Below are 16,198 nucleotides of genomic sequence, written 5' to 3'. Positions count from 1 at the left end.
AATTGCACTGCAAATACTTTGTGATAACCTTGCGAAAGTATTTCTTACTGTAACTAATTATTCTGTAGAAATGAGTTTCATTCAAGGCCAAGTCTTTATGGGATAAGTCTATAGTAAACAATTATTCGTTGTAGGTCAGAAGTTTTTTCATAATTAAAGAAAGAACAAAGAGAAAATATCCATGTAAAAATGCTTTTCCTGTTATCAGATGTACACTTTTAATAAAACTTCCTTTGCGTTTTGAGATCAAAACGAGAAAAAACGAGAACATATGGCCAGTTCCACAGCCAATTATGTCAAATCATACATCTGTAAATGCATAAAGCAAGATTGATTGCTAGTCGGTGTTTAACGCCACTTTCAGCCCTATTGGCTTTATCATCGCGATTAAATTTAACTGGAGAGGGGGAGCGAAGTGTTAAGAGAGAAATACCGACCGTCGGCAGGAGAACTTGCTATCTTAGTCAATTATAAGATTGGAATAGAACGCATCAATTAACACATTGCCAATTCCACAGCTTATTATGTCGAATCATACATCTTAAATTATATACAGCTAGATTGATTGATTGATAAACGTTTAACGCCACTTTCAGCCCAATTGCTTTTTTCGTGTCAATCAGATTTTACTGGTGGGTCGGGAAGCCGATGTGCCAAAATGTAAAATCACAAAAAATACTGAACTCAGAGGAAAATCAATACGGAAAGTCCATAATCACATGGCAAAATCAAATAACAAAACGCATAAAAAAATGAATGGGCAAGAACTGTCATATTCCTGACTTGGTACAGGCCAAGAGAGAAACACCGACCTTCGGAAGGGGAAACTGGCAGTCTTAGTCAATTATGATTTGAATACATTTTGGTGCGGGTCGAACTCAAAATCTCAGTGCCGACAAGCTTGTGATACATTAGTTGAACTATTTAGACCTCTCGGTCACCCCAAATGTATACTGGACAAACACAAAGTTGTGATATTCTCGTAATGTTTAATATGGAGATCCGGTCAATCAACACGCTGTTGCAATACTTCGATGAATGGTCATTTGTTATTGTTTCATTCAGATAATTTATCACTCATCTCATTTTCAAAACTTTCTAATGTTTAGGGGGAAAACAAACAATAAAATTGTTATCTGCAAGAAATCTTAAAGTCAGAGACCCGGTTTGAAAATTGTTCCATTGTCTACACAATGAATAAATAAAAATCACAGGGACTGACCAAAATTGGATGTCAACACTGAAATCCTTATAAGGACTAAACAACACTTACTAGATGAAAAGAAAAAAAAAAGAAAATTTGGTGATATTCCTATCTTTGGAGATTCACGTATGAAGGGGTTATTATTATTTTTTCTTTAATTAAAAAATCACTACTAAAACAACTCTAGCTCCAAGTAAAAAAAAAACTAAACCACAGATGTCAGGTTTTTTATTGTACGGCAACCTTTGATGTTTTAAAAATTGATAGTTGTATGGCAACCTTGGATTTTTTAAAAATTGATAGTATAAAAATAAAGTTACAAAAAAGCAGAAAAAAATGAAAGATTCGTGAGCATGCTTCCGAGATATAAACCATTAAAGATTTGGCGGGTAATGTTTTTCTCTGAATTTTTAATACATTTATCATTGACACCTTTTCCCTTTCAAAAACTATGAAAAAGTAAAAAGGATTTTATAAGATTTTCAATTTGTCTTTTAAAACTATTTGCAATAGAAATATGTAAAAAAAGTAGGGGTTTGTAGGTAAAGTTTTTCAACGGAATTACATGGATAAAACCAGAGGGTTCCGAATATCTGGCAAAAATTTAAAAACAAAAGGAGCGAACATCCATAATCAAGTTCCGAAAGGAAATTTTACCACAATTGTCTCTAAGATTTTCCCCGTTTCGATCCCACTGCTCGATAAGATTACAGTGACGAGATTTATCGTATTGAATTGATCCCCTATACTTTTTAATGGAACCAAATTGATCATCATTAACAAAAAGAAAATGCTTCCGCTTATCCTTTTTCTAGAGTATGTAATAAATTGAACCAAATGTCTGTGGGTGATCAGATGATGAAATTAGTTCTGTCAGATTGTGACTTCTGGGTAACCTTTCAACTTTTGTGTTCAATATGGGTTTTTTCTTCAGCTAAGCAATGTAATCTGATACACATCTTTCTTCGTAACAAAAGGATGGTACCTAAAATTTACAATTCTGATTCCATTCCAATATTATTTTTTTTAAACTTGGTTTATAGTAATCCTGATTTAAAATTATTAACAACATATATTCTCAATGTGCTGGTACTAATACATTACTTTGACTTTTAAGCGATAAGTAGAAAAGGGTCCAACTTATGGGACGATCATGTGATTTTCTAGGGTCGAGGAGGATTTTGAAAATGAATGGTCTGGGCTGATAAAGGCTGTAAATAAATAAATTTTTATAACAAAGAATAAAATTAATATTATGCAACAAAAATACAAAAAAAAAAACAGTAGCTATCGTGTGCAAAAGTCAATCCGCAAAAAAACCCGCCTTCTCCTTTCTCCTCCCCCCACTGGAGATATGGTTCCCACTGGAGATATGGTTATGTCCTTTGTATTAAATTCTAATTTTTATTATCAATATAAGATTGAATTACACCTTATTTGAAAAATCGGATATACAATCTAAACATGCATGCTTACTAAATTGGTAGTATTAATACAAATACTTTGACTTAATAGCGACTTGGAGAAATAGTTATGAATAAAGTATAAGAATGATTACTCCCTTGCACTACTTTTCTTGTCATATTTATCTTGTTTACCCTAAAACAATCTAGATTATCTTTAACAGAAAGATTAAAAATAGATATAGGAGAATTATAAATATCAACGAGACAGTAAAAACATAATTAAACTGTAAACAAATGATTTAGTTATCAAAATCCTAGTACAATGAAGGAAATGCATTTCATAGGAATATGAATTTAAGGATAGAGATATGGGTTTATACGTCATGATTAGTCTAGACAGCAACCGAACGACACAATGAAGCAAAAATGAATCTAGAGGTCTAAAAAAAGATTGTATTCATAGAAGTATATATATAATAAATAAAATTGAAAAATGGAGAAAAATATCATCATAAAAATGTTATGTTAAGGTCGTACTATGACTTATAATGGTTTACTTTTATAATTTGTGACTCGGATGGAGAGTTGTCTCATTGGCACTCATAACACATATTCTTATATCAATATATATACCAACTTTAAATTTTATTTGATAAATGCGGAGGGGAAGGGGCGACAAAAATATTTCTCAAATGACTTTTCTTGTCTGGTAACACCCAGGTAAAAATTGAACATACATTAATTTTTGTACCTGGGAGAAAATGAATATTTTGTCGAACAAATATTCAGAAATAAATATGAAACCACAGTTAAAACAGAGTGTTGCAAAAAAATAAGAGGGACTTAAAAGAAGAATATAAGAATTCCGCCACAGCCCCCACCCCACCCCCACCCCCTAGGATATTCATTATTCGTCCCCTAAATTTCAGGTCTGTTGAAATTGGCCGAACTATTATACTGCATATAAATACATCTAAGAAGATTTCGGTAACGCCATGAAAAAATAAACATAAATTATAAATCGACCGTTCTGTACCATCAGGTTTATAGTTCATAATTTGAAATGAAAAGAAATTTTATTCCGAAAAAAAAATCTACTTTATATTTTAGAAATGAAAGTTGAGCAGTTATAACATTTACTAGGCCCAAACCAAAGTAACCCATTAAAGAGAGAGTCTGTTCACACATTTTAATTTACTTGAGAACATTCTGTTAATGCAGTAATAATGTTGAGAACATATTTAAATTGTCAATCAATATACAAAATAATTATATCAACTAAACGAAATTATGAGGCTTTTGATATATGATCAGGGGTCGTAAGTGCATTTTTTTGCAATCAAATAATTTAGAATCGCATTTGTTCAACACAAAGTAATGTGTAATGGCTTAAAATTTATATCAAACTGGTAGAAAAAAGCGGAAATGATATAGACGTTATTTTTTTTTATATGATTATATTTTTTTGGAAAAAGTCTTACATGAAAATGTATTATCGCAATTGAATTAGTTTCGAAAACTGTACAAATTTTCTAAGTGAATTTTTAAGAAAAAATGAATTTCAGTGTCACAATCGGGCTTACATTTGTATCTTATAGTGGTTCCATGTATTAAGAAATACAATAATACTATACAAGAAAGATATTATAATTAAAACTTACATATGGAACTGATCCAGATTATTAAAACTGATCATACAGGTTAATAACCCTTAGCAATAACCCCGATTTTTTTCTCTTCAATAAGTTAAAAACTTCTTCAACATAACTTGATGTAAAAAAAATAAAAACATGAAAATAAACCTATTTTTTTTCTTTAAGAAATGAAAATGCTCTTACCTGGTTGATAATTTTCCTTCTCCTTGATTACTGGTTCGGGACGTAGTGCTGAAAATCTTATTTCAGCAGCTACGACCAGGTGTGCAAACCCAGCTAGTAATAAAATCTCTCTAAATAAATCAAACATGTGTTCAAATCTACTTCAATCTTATAATAAATAGAGAAAATATCCAATTTCTATTGAAATCTACACGAACTTATTCACCACTTGACGATTTTTATTCATCAAATCGATCTTTTTCTTTGTAATTTTACGTGACAAACAAGAATATTTCTTATTTCTTCGTAACTAATTTTTATTTCTATTTAGTTTTCACAAATTGAATGTTTTTTAAGATTTGATGAAGCGCTCTATCATATATATTTATCAGAGTTTGCATTGATAAACCATGATACCCACGTTGATTGGTTAAGAATAAAAAGGTCGCAAGTTTGAATGAATAGAAAACGCAAAATGGGAGGATTTTTATATCAAACATTGCATAGAGAAGTGTAACTTCCAAACACCTACAGTTAAGTTTTTCGGTAAACACTCTCGCGTAGTGACTAAACCCTACGCTCATTCAATTCTTCTCTAGGTGCTAAAATTGGTAAACATTCACTATTATATCCTATGTGGAATGAAGTCATGATATTAAGTAGTTAGCGATAAAAGATAAATAAATTTTGATTTTAGGTGTTAAAGGTTAATCTACTTCAAACAATACAGACGTATCGAGTCTGTGGGCTATTTGTTAATAAAATGATTACTTTTCGCAATTGGAAAGATTAAATGTTTCTAACTACATATCATTATCAAGATAAGAATGGCGGTGTTTTAATTGATTTCCTGCTGAGGAATGTGGCATGATGGTTTATTAAAATAAAGTTAATGGCTTGATGGGTTGTTCGACTACTATATGACTTAATCTTGTTCTGCTACTGTTTTTTCTTTGTAACTATTACATGTATGACATGTAGTTTTATACGCTTCAAAATCAAAAATATTTAAGTCGACTATATATTATGGCATAGTGGTTATATAAAAAGAATTGATGGTTTTGTTACATGTTTTACTTTTATATAGATATAGGAAGATGTGTTATGAGTGCCCATGAGACAACTCTAAAATTGAGAAAGGAAATGGTGAATATGTCAAAGCGACAACCACCCGACCATAGAGCAAACAACAGCCGAAGGCAACCAATGGGTCTTCAATGTAACGAGAATTCCCGCACCCGTAGGTGTCCTTCAGCTGGCCCCTAAAATATGCATAATAGTACAGTGATAATGGACGTCATACTATACTCCGAATTATACACTGCATTCATGTAACAATTTAAAAAGTATAGATCAAATAACCTAGTATTGTACTTATACTACTTTTTTTTTGTAACTTTTACATGTAGTTAATTCGCTTCAAAATTCGGAAATATTAAAGTCCACTAAATATTTTGGCATAATGGTTATACAAAAAGATTTGATGGTTTGGGAGATGTTTTACAACTATATGACTTAATATTGTACTGCTACTGTTTTTTCTTTGTAACTATGACATGCAGTTTTTAATAAGAATGAAATCAATACATTCTCTGATTCTTGAACGTGAAGCTTAATGAAAAGGGTGTCTACATGTATACTATAAATGCTTAAATAATGTGGCGTGATGGTTTATTAAAATAAAGTTAATGGCTTAATGGGTTGTTCGACTACTATATGACTTAATCTTGTTCTGTTACTGTTTTTTGTTTTTTTCTTTGTAACTATTACATGTTATTTTATATTCATTCACTGGTTCATGAATGTGTAGCTAAAACAAAAGATGCTATCTGGCATTTTCTAAAAATGCTCTTCAAATAGATTATATTTAAGTCGACTAAATATTTTGGCAAAATGGTTATTCAAAAAGATTTAATTGCTAGATGATTTTCGCCCTACTATAAGACTTACATACACAGATTTTTGGTTACCACCGTTACATTTTCAGCATTTTGAAAGTTTTTCTATTTAAAATTATGATTTTCAAACATGGAATATTGTATTATTTCTGTACCAAAATATTTAGTACAAATCAAGTTCTGTAAAATACAAGTACCTAAATATTACAACAATTTTAAAGTAAAGAAATAGTACTAAATACTAAAAGTAAATTTCCAGTACTACATATTTTTAGCACACAAATAGTACCTATGCAAAAGTAGCTGTGTATGTAACTTTGTACTGCTACTGATCATTATGTGTGACTATGACAAGTATTTTTATAAGAATAAAGGTCATTTATTCACTGATTCTAAGGCTTTTCTACCTCAGGCATAAATTACCTTAGCTGTATTTGGCATAAATTTTAGGAATTTTGGTCCTTTATGTTCTTCAACTTCGTACTTTATTTGGCCTTTTTAACTTTTTTGGATTCAAGCGTCACTGATGAGTCTTTTGTAGACGAAACGTGCGTCTGGCGTATATACAAAATTTAGTGCTGGTATCTATGATGAGTTTATTCATGAACATGTAGCTTAAAGATATGTCTAAGTATATTTTGTTCAACCTAACAGATGTTCCACTAGAAACTTTTTTATAAACAATGTCATGATACATATTCCTGTTAAAACAACATTTCTATACCATGTATTCCGTTAGAAACATATACTCTAATATTTATTCAAGAGGAGATAATATTCGTGAATACTTTTTCATTTGGAACTTACATGTATGTTATGATGAAACTTCTATTTCGCATGCTATCTATCATTTACTATAAGTGCGCTTTAAAATCGAAAATACTAAAGTCCACAGTGACCACTAAGTATTTGGCTTAATGGATATTTAAAAAGAGTTAATTGATGGGTTGTTCAACCACTATGTATCTTAATCTTGAACTGCTACTGTTATTTTCTCTGTAATTATGACATGTAGTTTTATAAGAATAAAAATCATCAAATCACTGATTTATGACTGATGTGTAGCTTTAAGGAAAAGGAAATAGATATAAGAAGTTGTGGTATGAGTCATAATTTGTAAAAGTAAACCATGATAGGTCAAAGTACGTGAACTTCAACACAGAGCCTTCATCTTTGCAAACATTTACTTTAAGTTTTGAAAAAAAATAAAACTTTAACATTTATAAAACATAAAATAAATCTGTTTTCTGGTTGATGGGTTGCTTGACTACTATTTGACTTAAAATTCTTGCAGTACTACTGAAGTTCATGAACGTATAGCTTAAAAGGGGGATCCTATAGCTACATGTACATTGTATGCATGTAAGTGTAATATTGAAGTTCCATGATGTATGCAAATATGTTTTGAAATAGAAATTTGTTTCTTCATTTTAGTTCCAATTGGGCGAAATATCCTGTAACATTTTTTTTCCACTGAAACAAATATTCAGTATTCGTCCCTGATAACGGAATACATTGACATTACTGTAAAGCGGAACAAATGTACAACGTTGACAAGCAATAAGTTGAACTATTTTAACAACAACTTCAAAATTTTTTATTATGAAGCAACATTTTTAATGTGTAACATGGGGTAAAAAGATAATAGGAAGATGTGATGAGAGTGCCAATAAGACAACTCTCCATCCAAATAACAATTTATAAAAGTAAATCATTATAACCATTATGTAAATGTACATTTATACCATAACAAATACTATAAACATGAATTTTAATAAATGAGTTTCAAAATGGAAATCTTTACGTTAACTTAACACTTTGCTACCAAAATATTGTGCGATTTTGAAAGATTTCTTTGTTATCATAAAAAAATATATGTGTCAAAGTTGACACATTTTTATTTATGGGCCTACTAAAGCCCACCTCCGGGTGCGGAATTTTTGCTGTGTTGAAGACCCTTTGATGACCTTCATGCGCGTAGTTACGTTTACGTCAAAACGCCCGGGCGTACACTTGAATTTTGAAAATAAAACAAATAATCGACATAGAATAAGATAAACTGGTCAAAAGCACATCAGCCTTGTGCTTCTTCTTTTTTTGGATTGCAATTTTGAATAAAAAGGGACTAAATTTACTCAAATAGATCATTTAATCAATTTGTTCGAATCTTTTGTAAAAGTCTGAATCTACTATGAATTCTACGTCTTTTTCTTATATTTAAAGCAATTCACTATCTGATCAGATTCGATATGCTGTTTGTATTTTTGTCGAGCCTGTGATTTATGTCCCAAAAGCGAGACAAAGCGACGTTAATATTTAGGTTCCGAATGTGGATAAAGTCTTTTAAATGACTCTCCGTGAAATTTTACGAAAGTTGGACAGAAACTGTTTATGATCAAAAGAGTATTCAGAGCAATATAATAATGCAATTATATCTTTAATTTTCACGCATTTTAAGGACAAAATGTATTTCTTTCTGCAATTAATAAATGGTCGCAGTTTGGGCTTACATTTTGTAATTTCTCAATTACCATAACTACTTGTCGAACCTTCATCGAATTTTATGAAAATGCCGAAGAAGCTTTTTCTATGACTAATGTCTAAAACTAAAATTTTGAAAGCATTTGTTTTCGTTCATATTTCTGTTAGACAGATAGCCGGACTCTTCTTTACGCTATTAATTGTTTTACATGCTCAATTTATAAACCTTCATAGATTGTCGTGAAATATTCCAGATCAAGAAAAAATTATCAAAAGAAAATTTAAGATTTTTTTTAAATCCCTTTAAAGAACTGATAAATTGATTCACTTTTTTGGGGAAGAAATCCTAGATGTTCCAGAATTTTTTATATTGAACCTCTTAGAAGTATTTTTTTTCGTGTTCATTTAAAGGTGCTTTTGTCGATTGTATGCTTACTCACGGCACCCTTTAAACTTATTTAAAAGTTATATTGGTTTAGACGTTTTCTCTAAAACAAATGACCATTAGGCTAGCTTCCAGTTTAACACGATGAATAAGTTAACATATTACAAAATTAAACCAAAACAAATAAACCATTTAGATTCAAAAGTACAGTCATGTATGTTGCTATCAATGAATTTTTACTGACAGGAATCATTACGGTATCTTATTCTCAATAGCTTTCGGGGGCTTCGTCCCATTCGAACCAACTACCAGCATGTGCTTCAACATTGAGCGGTTGGCACCCCTCATATCCCTCGCTAAGGTTCGGGCGTACACGTAAAAATGACCCAGCTACGCCACTGACCTTCTGCTGATTTCTGCTCTACAATGTATGGTCGGGTTGTTGTCTTTTTGAAATATTTTCTATTTCCATTTTCAATTTTGATTAAAGTTTACATTCAATTTTTTATGTAAATTTCTTGAAATGTAGTGAATGAAATGAATTTAATGTTGACTTTTTCGACGTTTTTGGTTTGGGTTCGTATATCTAAAGTTTAGTTTTCTGTTCTGTGTTTTATTTGTTTTTTTATAACTTTTGGTCATTTAATAATAAGAACATTTAAATGAACCCGCATATAATGAGAAAATTAAAATTCAAATAAGGTCGAAAGTCATAATATTGAATAACAGCCATGGAATATATAAAAAAAATATATATATAAATCAGTAAAATCTTGTCATATATTATAAAATAGTTAAATATTACAGCTGTTATCCATTCGTTTGATGTGTTTGAGCTTTTGATTTTTCCATTTGAATGGGGACTTTCCGTTTTGAATTTTCCTCGGAGGTCAGTATATTTGTGATTTTACTTTTTTTCTGTATACGAAAATGGAAGCATATCAGCCATAATGGGGTTGTATAGAACACAGGGAAAAAATTAATATGTATATTCCTAAGATTTGATTTCTGCTTCGTTCGCCTGATACCATTAATGCGGTTATAATAATAACAACTTTATTGTTAAGAACTAAACTTAGTTTATTTCATGTATACTACTGTAACTAAAGAAATGTTAATTTCAACTGAATCTAGTTACTTATTCAGACAATTTGTTGATAATAGATTTATTTGCTGGCATGTCAGTTAACTGCTAGTAGTCTGTTGTTATTTATGTATTATTGTCATATTTTGTTTATTTTCTTTGGTTACATCTTCTGACATCAGACTCGGACTTCTCTTGAACTGAATTTTAATGTGCGTATTGTTATGCGTTTACTTTTCTACATTGGTTAGAGGTATAGGGGGAGGGTTGAGATCTCACACACATGTTTAACCCCGCCGCATTTTTGTGCCTGTCCCAAGTCAGGAGCCTCTGGCCTTTGTTAGTCTTGTATTATTTTAATTTTAGTTTCTTGTGTACAATTTGGAAATTAGTATGGCGTTCATTATCACTGGACTAGTATATATTTGTTTAGGGGCCAGCTGAAGGAAGCCTTCTGGTGCGGGAATTTCTCGCTACATTGAAGACCTGTTGGTGATCCTCTGCTGTTGTTTTTTATTTGGTCGGGTTGTTGTCTCTTTGACCCATTCCCCATTTCCATTCTCAATTTTATTTATCTATTTTAAGGATTCAGCAATATCCAGGAGATTTATTCAAATTAAAGAAAATTATGAAAAGGAAAGCTGACAGCTTTATTCATATTGAAAAAAAAAGAGAAAATTATGACAGGGATGAATGTTATTGACATTTAGAGAAACAGAAATTGTTTAGAAAGTTATTTGCAAGTGTATATTCTTGGAACTAACAAAAAGTTACCAACACATTGAGGTATATTAGCAAGAAGGTATACTAATAATCTCACTGGGTTTATCAACATTATAACACCGATGACAATGGGCAGATGGAGTCAAAGGCTTGTATTAAAATTTAAAAAAAATATTTGTCGCTGGACGTCAAGTAGCAATTGATGAATCAAATCAATGTATTGGGGTTTTTTTTCTCTCCACTTTAACAGTCCACGTCTGCTTAAATGTTTGGAGTTATACAAAAGTATACATTAATTTGAGATCTTTGAACAAAACTATGTGTTGAAAAGAATAACATTATTCGCATTTATTGTATACACAATCTATGAAAATACATTTAAAATTTCTATTTTTAAATCTTATTCTTCTTTGCAGTATTTCTTTGTTCACTTGTATAGGCTTTGAAATTGTTAGGAGTTTTGAAGATTAACTGAATCAATAATCATCAAGTTAAAAGTTGTAAAAAGATTGCCGTTATGAATATGCATATATATATATATATATATATATATATATGTTTGTAAATTCACTACACGGTTTTTTTATTTTAAGTTAGTTTTCATTTAAGCAGCCGAGGAAATAAATGAAACTAGAAATGGACACTTAAACGTGTGAATTCAAAAAGTATATATACTGTACAAACACATAAGTAAATGTATATAATAACTTTGTATTGCGGAATGTTTATTTGCTCCTGCTGCTGATGTCCAAAATAATTTAGAGATTACAAGAGGGACATTGGTTTTGCATATACATGGCAATCAAAACAGAAATTGTGTTCATGTACATTCTCAATGCCAAAGAATGGTCGTTTGTATATACTCTAAACAAGTCAATAAACAAGGAAGGCGAATTCTGTCTTAACAGAGGTATAACAATGTAAAGATCCCTAGGTCATTAGGAATAGTATAAACACAGGAAACAACGTTATGCAATGTATTTTTTTAATTAACTGAAATTTAAATGAATATGAATAAATTTAGATATGGAGCAAACGTCAAACAGAAAGCAACCCAACGATGCGAATAATCAAAAACCATCTACAGGGCAAATACAGTCTTCAACAATAGGTAGGTCTCTATATAATATGCTAAATTAGTCAAACTCTTAATCGTCCTCCTGGCCTAAAAAGTTAAGGATACTTTAAACTGTAATTACTAAATATAGTTATGAAAATATGATACTGTATATGGTATTGACAGTATAAAAAAGTCTGATGAACAACGTTGAAAGCAAATTATGTGGACCTACGAAGGCTTATATTATAGGATAACACACATAATATGTTATAAGAATTTTTTATCTAGAGGATTTATGGAGAAACCTACTTGCACTAAGGTTCCAGCATCGTTTTAGCTTTCCAATCTATAGCGATTGGTTACCATGCAAGACCATCGGCTCATGGGTAGGCAAGGTCGTTAATAAAAACCTCGTCGACTATATTTAAACGATGATCGATTACAAATATGCGCTTTGATCCTAGTGAATATTATGTTATATCCTAGGGTTGTTCATCAATATAAGTACTGTATACAGAAACGAACTGCATTTGTTTATATCAATGACAACACAAGTCTAAAAAGGTCAGATTTCATACTTTATAGATTTAATCTTCACATTTCTCAAATATATGAGATCAAGTTATCTGCCAAAATGAAATGCAAGTATATTTCCATAATTTAACTAGTACCATACAATGTAGAGAAAAGACGAAGCGACAATGTTGTAGTCTATCAATTTATTTTTCTTTAAGACCCATTTTATTCATGCTTTATTACGACTAAGCAATTTTGTAGAATTGAAAATTAGCAATTCAGTTTATTATTCTATAGAATCCCTTATTGGTACGATATAATGAAATCATGAGATAGAAAAAATACTTCCGCGTGCTGATTCATAACTCTTTTAATATACAGTCGTATTACAAAAACATTTTTCACTACTAACTCTTCAGTTTACACATTATTCTAGACTAGTACAAATACGTACTCTATAATACAAATTGTTATAACCAAATGTCCTATAAGAAGATGTGATCTAATTGTAAATGATACAACTCTACATCAAAGACCAAAATGACGTGTAGAAGGTTAGCAACTATAGGTCACCGTACATGTAGCCTTCAACGACTATAGTTGTTTTAATTTATAATGTATACTTCTTAGTTATTTTAGATTATCATGCAATGAAAAGGCTTTTAGGGTGGTATGGGAGTATAAATAAAAAATGATAGGATTTTTTCATACTTTGCCAAATCGAAGTATATATTGCGATATGTTCAAAAATATAATAAGAAAGATAGGTTAAACTCGTTCAAATATTTATATTCATAAGTCAAAATCTTACAAATTTGTTTTTTAAATGAAGATTCACATTTTTTATTAGTTATCTGCATTTCTCATAAAATTTTGCTATGTTGATTAAAAATTAGGTTCTCTTTTATTCACAATCTAAGATCGCGAAAGACACCAATGGCACCTTAATTAATACGAACATTTTTAAACCGAAAACATAAGACGGTGGATCGTTAGTCGTTTCCTCTATGATACATTATTTTTAAGGAAGAAAATATTCTTCTTTATTTTTGAATTCTACGGAACGCGATTGAAAACTCTTGCTAATTGTATGGAAGAACCACCGTTCTTCAAATCGTACATGTACATGTATAAAAAAGTGTTATCAATTTTCACCAAAACTTGAAGGTATGACATTATACACAAGACATGTTTAATGAGCTCTGATTCTATCATATAATTAACAGGGGAAAAGTATATGTTGTGATGACAATGTGATTTAACCAATGAAGGTTTATTTTTTAGATAGATGATAAAAACATAATGAAAGTAAGTGTTATTGTGTCTGTTATTTTCTGTTTCAATCATTTTATGAGCTTTATAAAGATTATGTTTTACTTGTGTGTTCCAATTCGTCTTGTCAAAATCTAAAACACTTTGTGTTATCTCATTGTTCGTAATGAAAATAACGTCACGTCATTGGTTGAATTTCCATTGTTTAGAACGTTAAACTAATCATAACGTTTTGGTGTAGGCTTTAGAAATTATTACCTAGAATGCATTAGATTCTGAAATGGCGTAACATATTCCCGTCCTCGTCGATTGTGAGGTCACAAACAGTTACTTATCACCTGTCCAGGTTTGATCTTAAAAAGAGTAAAAAAAGGGAGCGAAAGATACCAGAGGAACAGTCAGACTCATAGATCGAAAATAAACTCACAATGCCATGGCTAAAATAAAAAAGACAAACAGACAAAAAATAGTACAGAAGACACAACATAGAAACCTAAAACCTAAGCAGCACGAACCCCACCAAAATATGGGGGTGATCTCAGTACATTTACATGACGGGTGCCACTCATTGAACACGCTGAGACTATCCCCATATATTGGCAGATTTTGTGTTGCTCAGTCTTTAGTTTTCTGTTTTGTTGCTTGTTCTTTTTTTCGTCGTCTTTTGTTTATTGCAAAGGCGTTGTACGTGTCTTTTTGACTTGTGAACTTTGAATGTCACCTTGGTATATTTCGCCTCATTTTCCTTAAAATTTTATAAACTGTTAATACGTACATTACTTATTTGGTATCCAGCCGAACTTTGGTCATTGACTCATCTGGATATATAAAGGAAACAAAAGTAATTAATTGCCATTATTTGTTGGATTATTATAGAAATTGGCATTTTATATACTGATCAATTATAAACTTAGTAGTTAATATGAATATGTATGTGCAGTACAGCAAAGTACAATTGTGCTGCATAAGCCAACCGTGATAATTGTAATATCGATACAAAAGCCTTATCAAAAACCCTAAACTGTATGGACATCATGTACAATTGAAAATGATGTTAGTTCTGGTTGCTAAGGCATCATTAAACCTCTCTTGACTGTATTACATTATATGTCATGGAACATGTGAAGATTACATCTTTCCAACTTCATATTTCTTAGAAGTAACAAAAACTCTGCTCCTTTCACAAAATCCCTCCAAAAGAGTTGTAAGGAAGAACGCATACTATCGATATAACATAAGTTTTACCATCACATAGAGGTTAATCGATATGATGTGTCGGTTTCTAAAATCATTGACCACATGCTTTCTGCGTCTTAGATTGGAAGATACCAGAAAAGTTATCTAATATATAATGTTACCGAATGTGTGACTGTCCTATTCAGAATTGGGACATTTTGACTGAGGGTGGCAAATGATGCATGCATATCAGGATAATGCGTCTACCCTGTTTGCACAACCAATCTTGCTCAGTTTTGACTTCATACGATCCCCTTGTGTGTGTTACCTTGTTTGTATCTTCTAGATAGATCCAATAGCTTAATATTAGCTTTCTACATGCCATTGTATCTGTCATTAGGGGAGCAGATTCACTTACCCATTTGAGCATGTGAATTTCCCTTCTGATTTATTGGTTTTCACTTTGCTCAATCTTTTTACTTTGAAGTGTTTACCTTTTTATTCATTTTCGTTTAGCAATTTTAAAAAACGTAAAATAACAGAAATACCGAAAACCAAGTAAATCCAGATTAGAAAGTTCCTTATTGAATGGCAGAATAAAAACCTCAAACATAAAAAGCAAATGGAAAAACCACTGTCATATTCCTGACTGGTATTTGCATTTTCCGTATGTAGAAAATGATGGCTTAAACCAGGTTTTGTAGCTAGCTAAACCTTTCACTTGTATGACAGTCGCATGAAATTCCATTATATTTACAACAATGTGTGAATGAAACAACAGACATAATAGGTAAAAATGTCAAAAATCGGGGGTAGTCGTCAGCATTGTATTATTATCTTAATCACTATAAAAACAAACAGATATATCAACAAAGAAAACACAAATGGCACCTAGACGAAGCACAGAAGCAACAATGAAAGACATGTATACAAAAAAAATGACCACAGCACAAATTGCATTGGCGGGATGCATAATCATCGAGCGACGGCAAAAAAATAATACCAAAAAAATGGACAAATATGGCAATAACGTGACCTATAGTTGTAAATTTCTCTGTCATTTGGTCTCTTATGAATAGTTGTCTCATTGCAATTGGCAATCATACTACATCTTCTCATGTAATAACTGTAATGGTTAATACTTTACAAAGACAAACAAAAGAATACTATAACACT

At 31.1% G+C, this 16,198-nt stretch overlaps 1 protein-coding gene across 1 annotated transcript in view; it reads right to left on the bottom strand.

Moving 5' to 3' along the window:
* Positions 1-5,043, bottom strand: part of LOC143057667 (chordin-like) — a 43,671-nt gene extending 38,628 nt beyond the window's left edge. The window contains exon 1 of the mRNA XM_076231022.1: positions 4,449-5,043. Within this exon, the coding sequence (XP_076087137.1) occupies positions 4,449-4,575 (127 nt within the window). The 5' untranslated portion in view covers positions 4,576-5,043. The remainder of the gene's footprint in view (positions 1-4,448) is intronic.
* Between the last annotated feature and the right edge of the window lie 11,155 nt (positions 5,044-16,198).

Source organism: Mytilus galloprovincialis, chromosome 13, assembly GCF_965363235.1.
Source record: "Mytilus galloprovincialis chromosome 13, xbMytGall1.hap1.1, whole genome shotgun sequence".
Lineage (NCBI taxonomy): Eukaryota > Metazoa > Mollusca > Bivalvia > Mytilida > Mytilidae > Mytilus > Mytilus galloprovincialis.
This window is presented reverse-complemented; position numbering and strand designations above follow the sequence as displayed.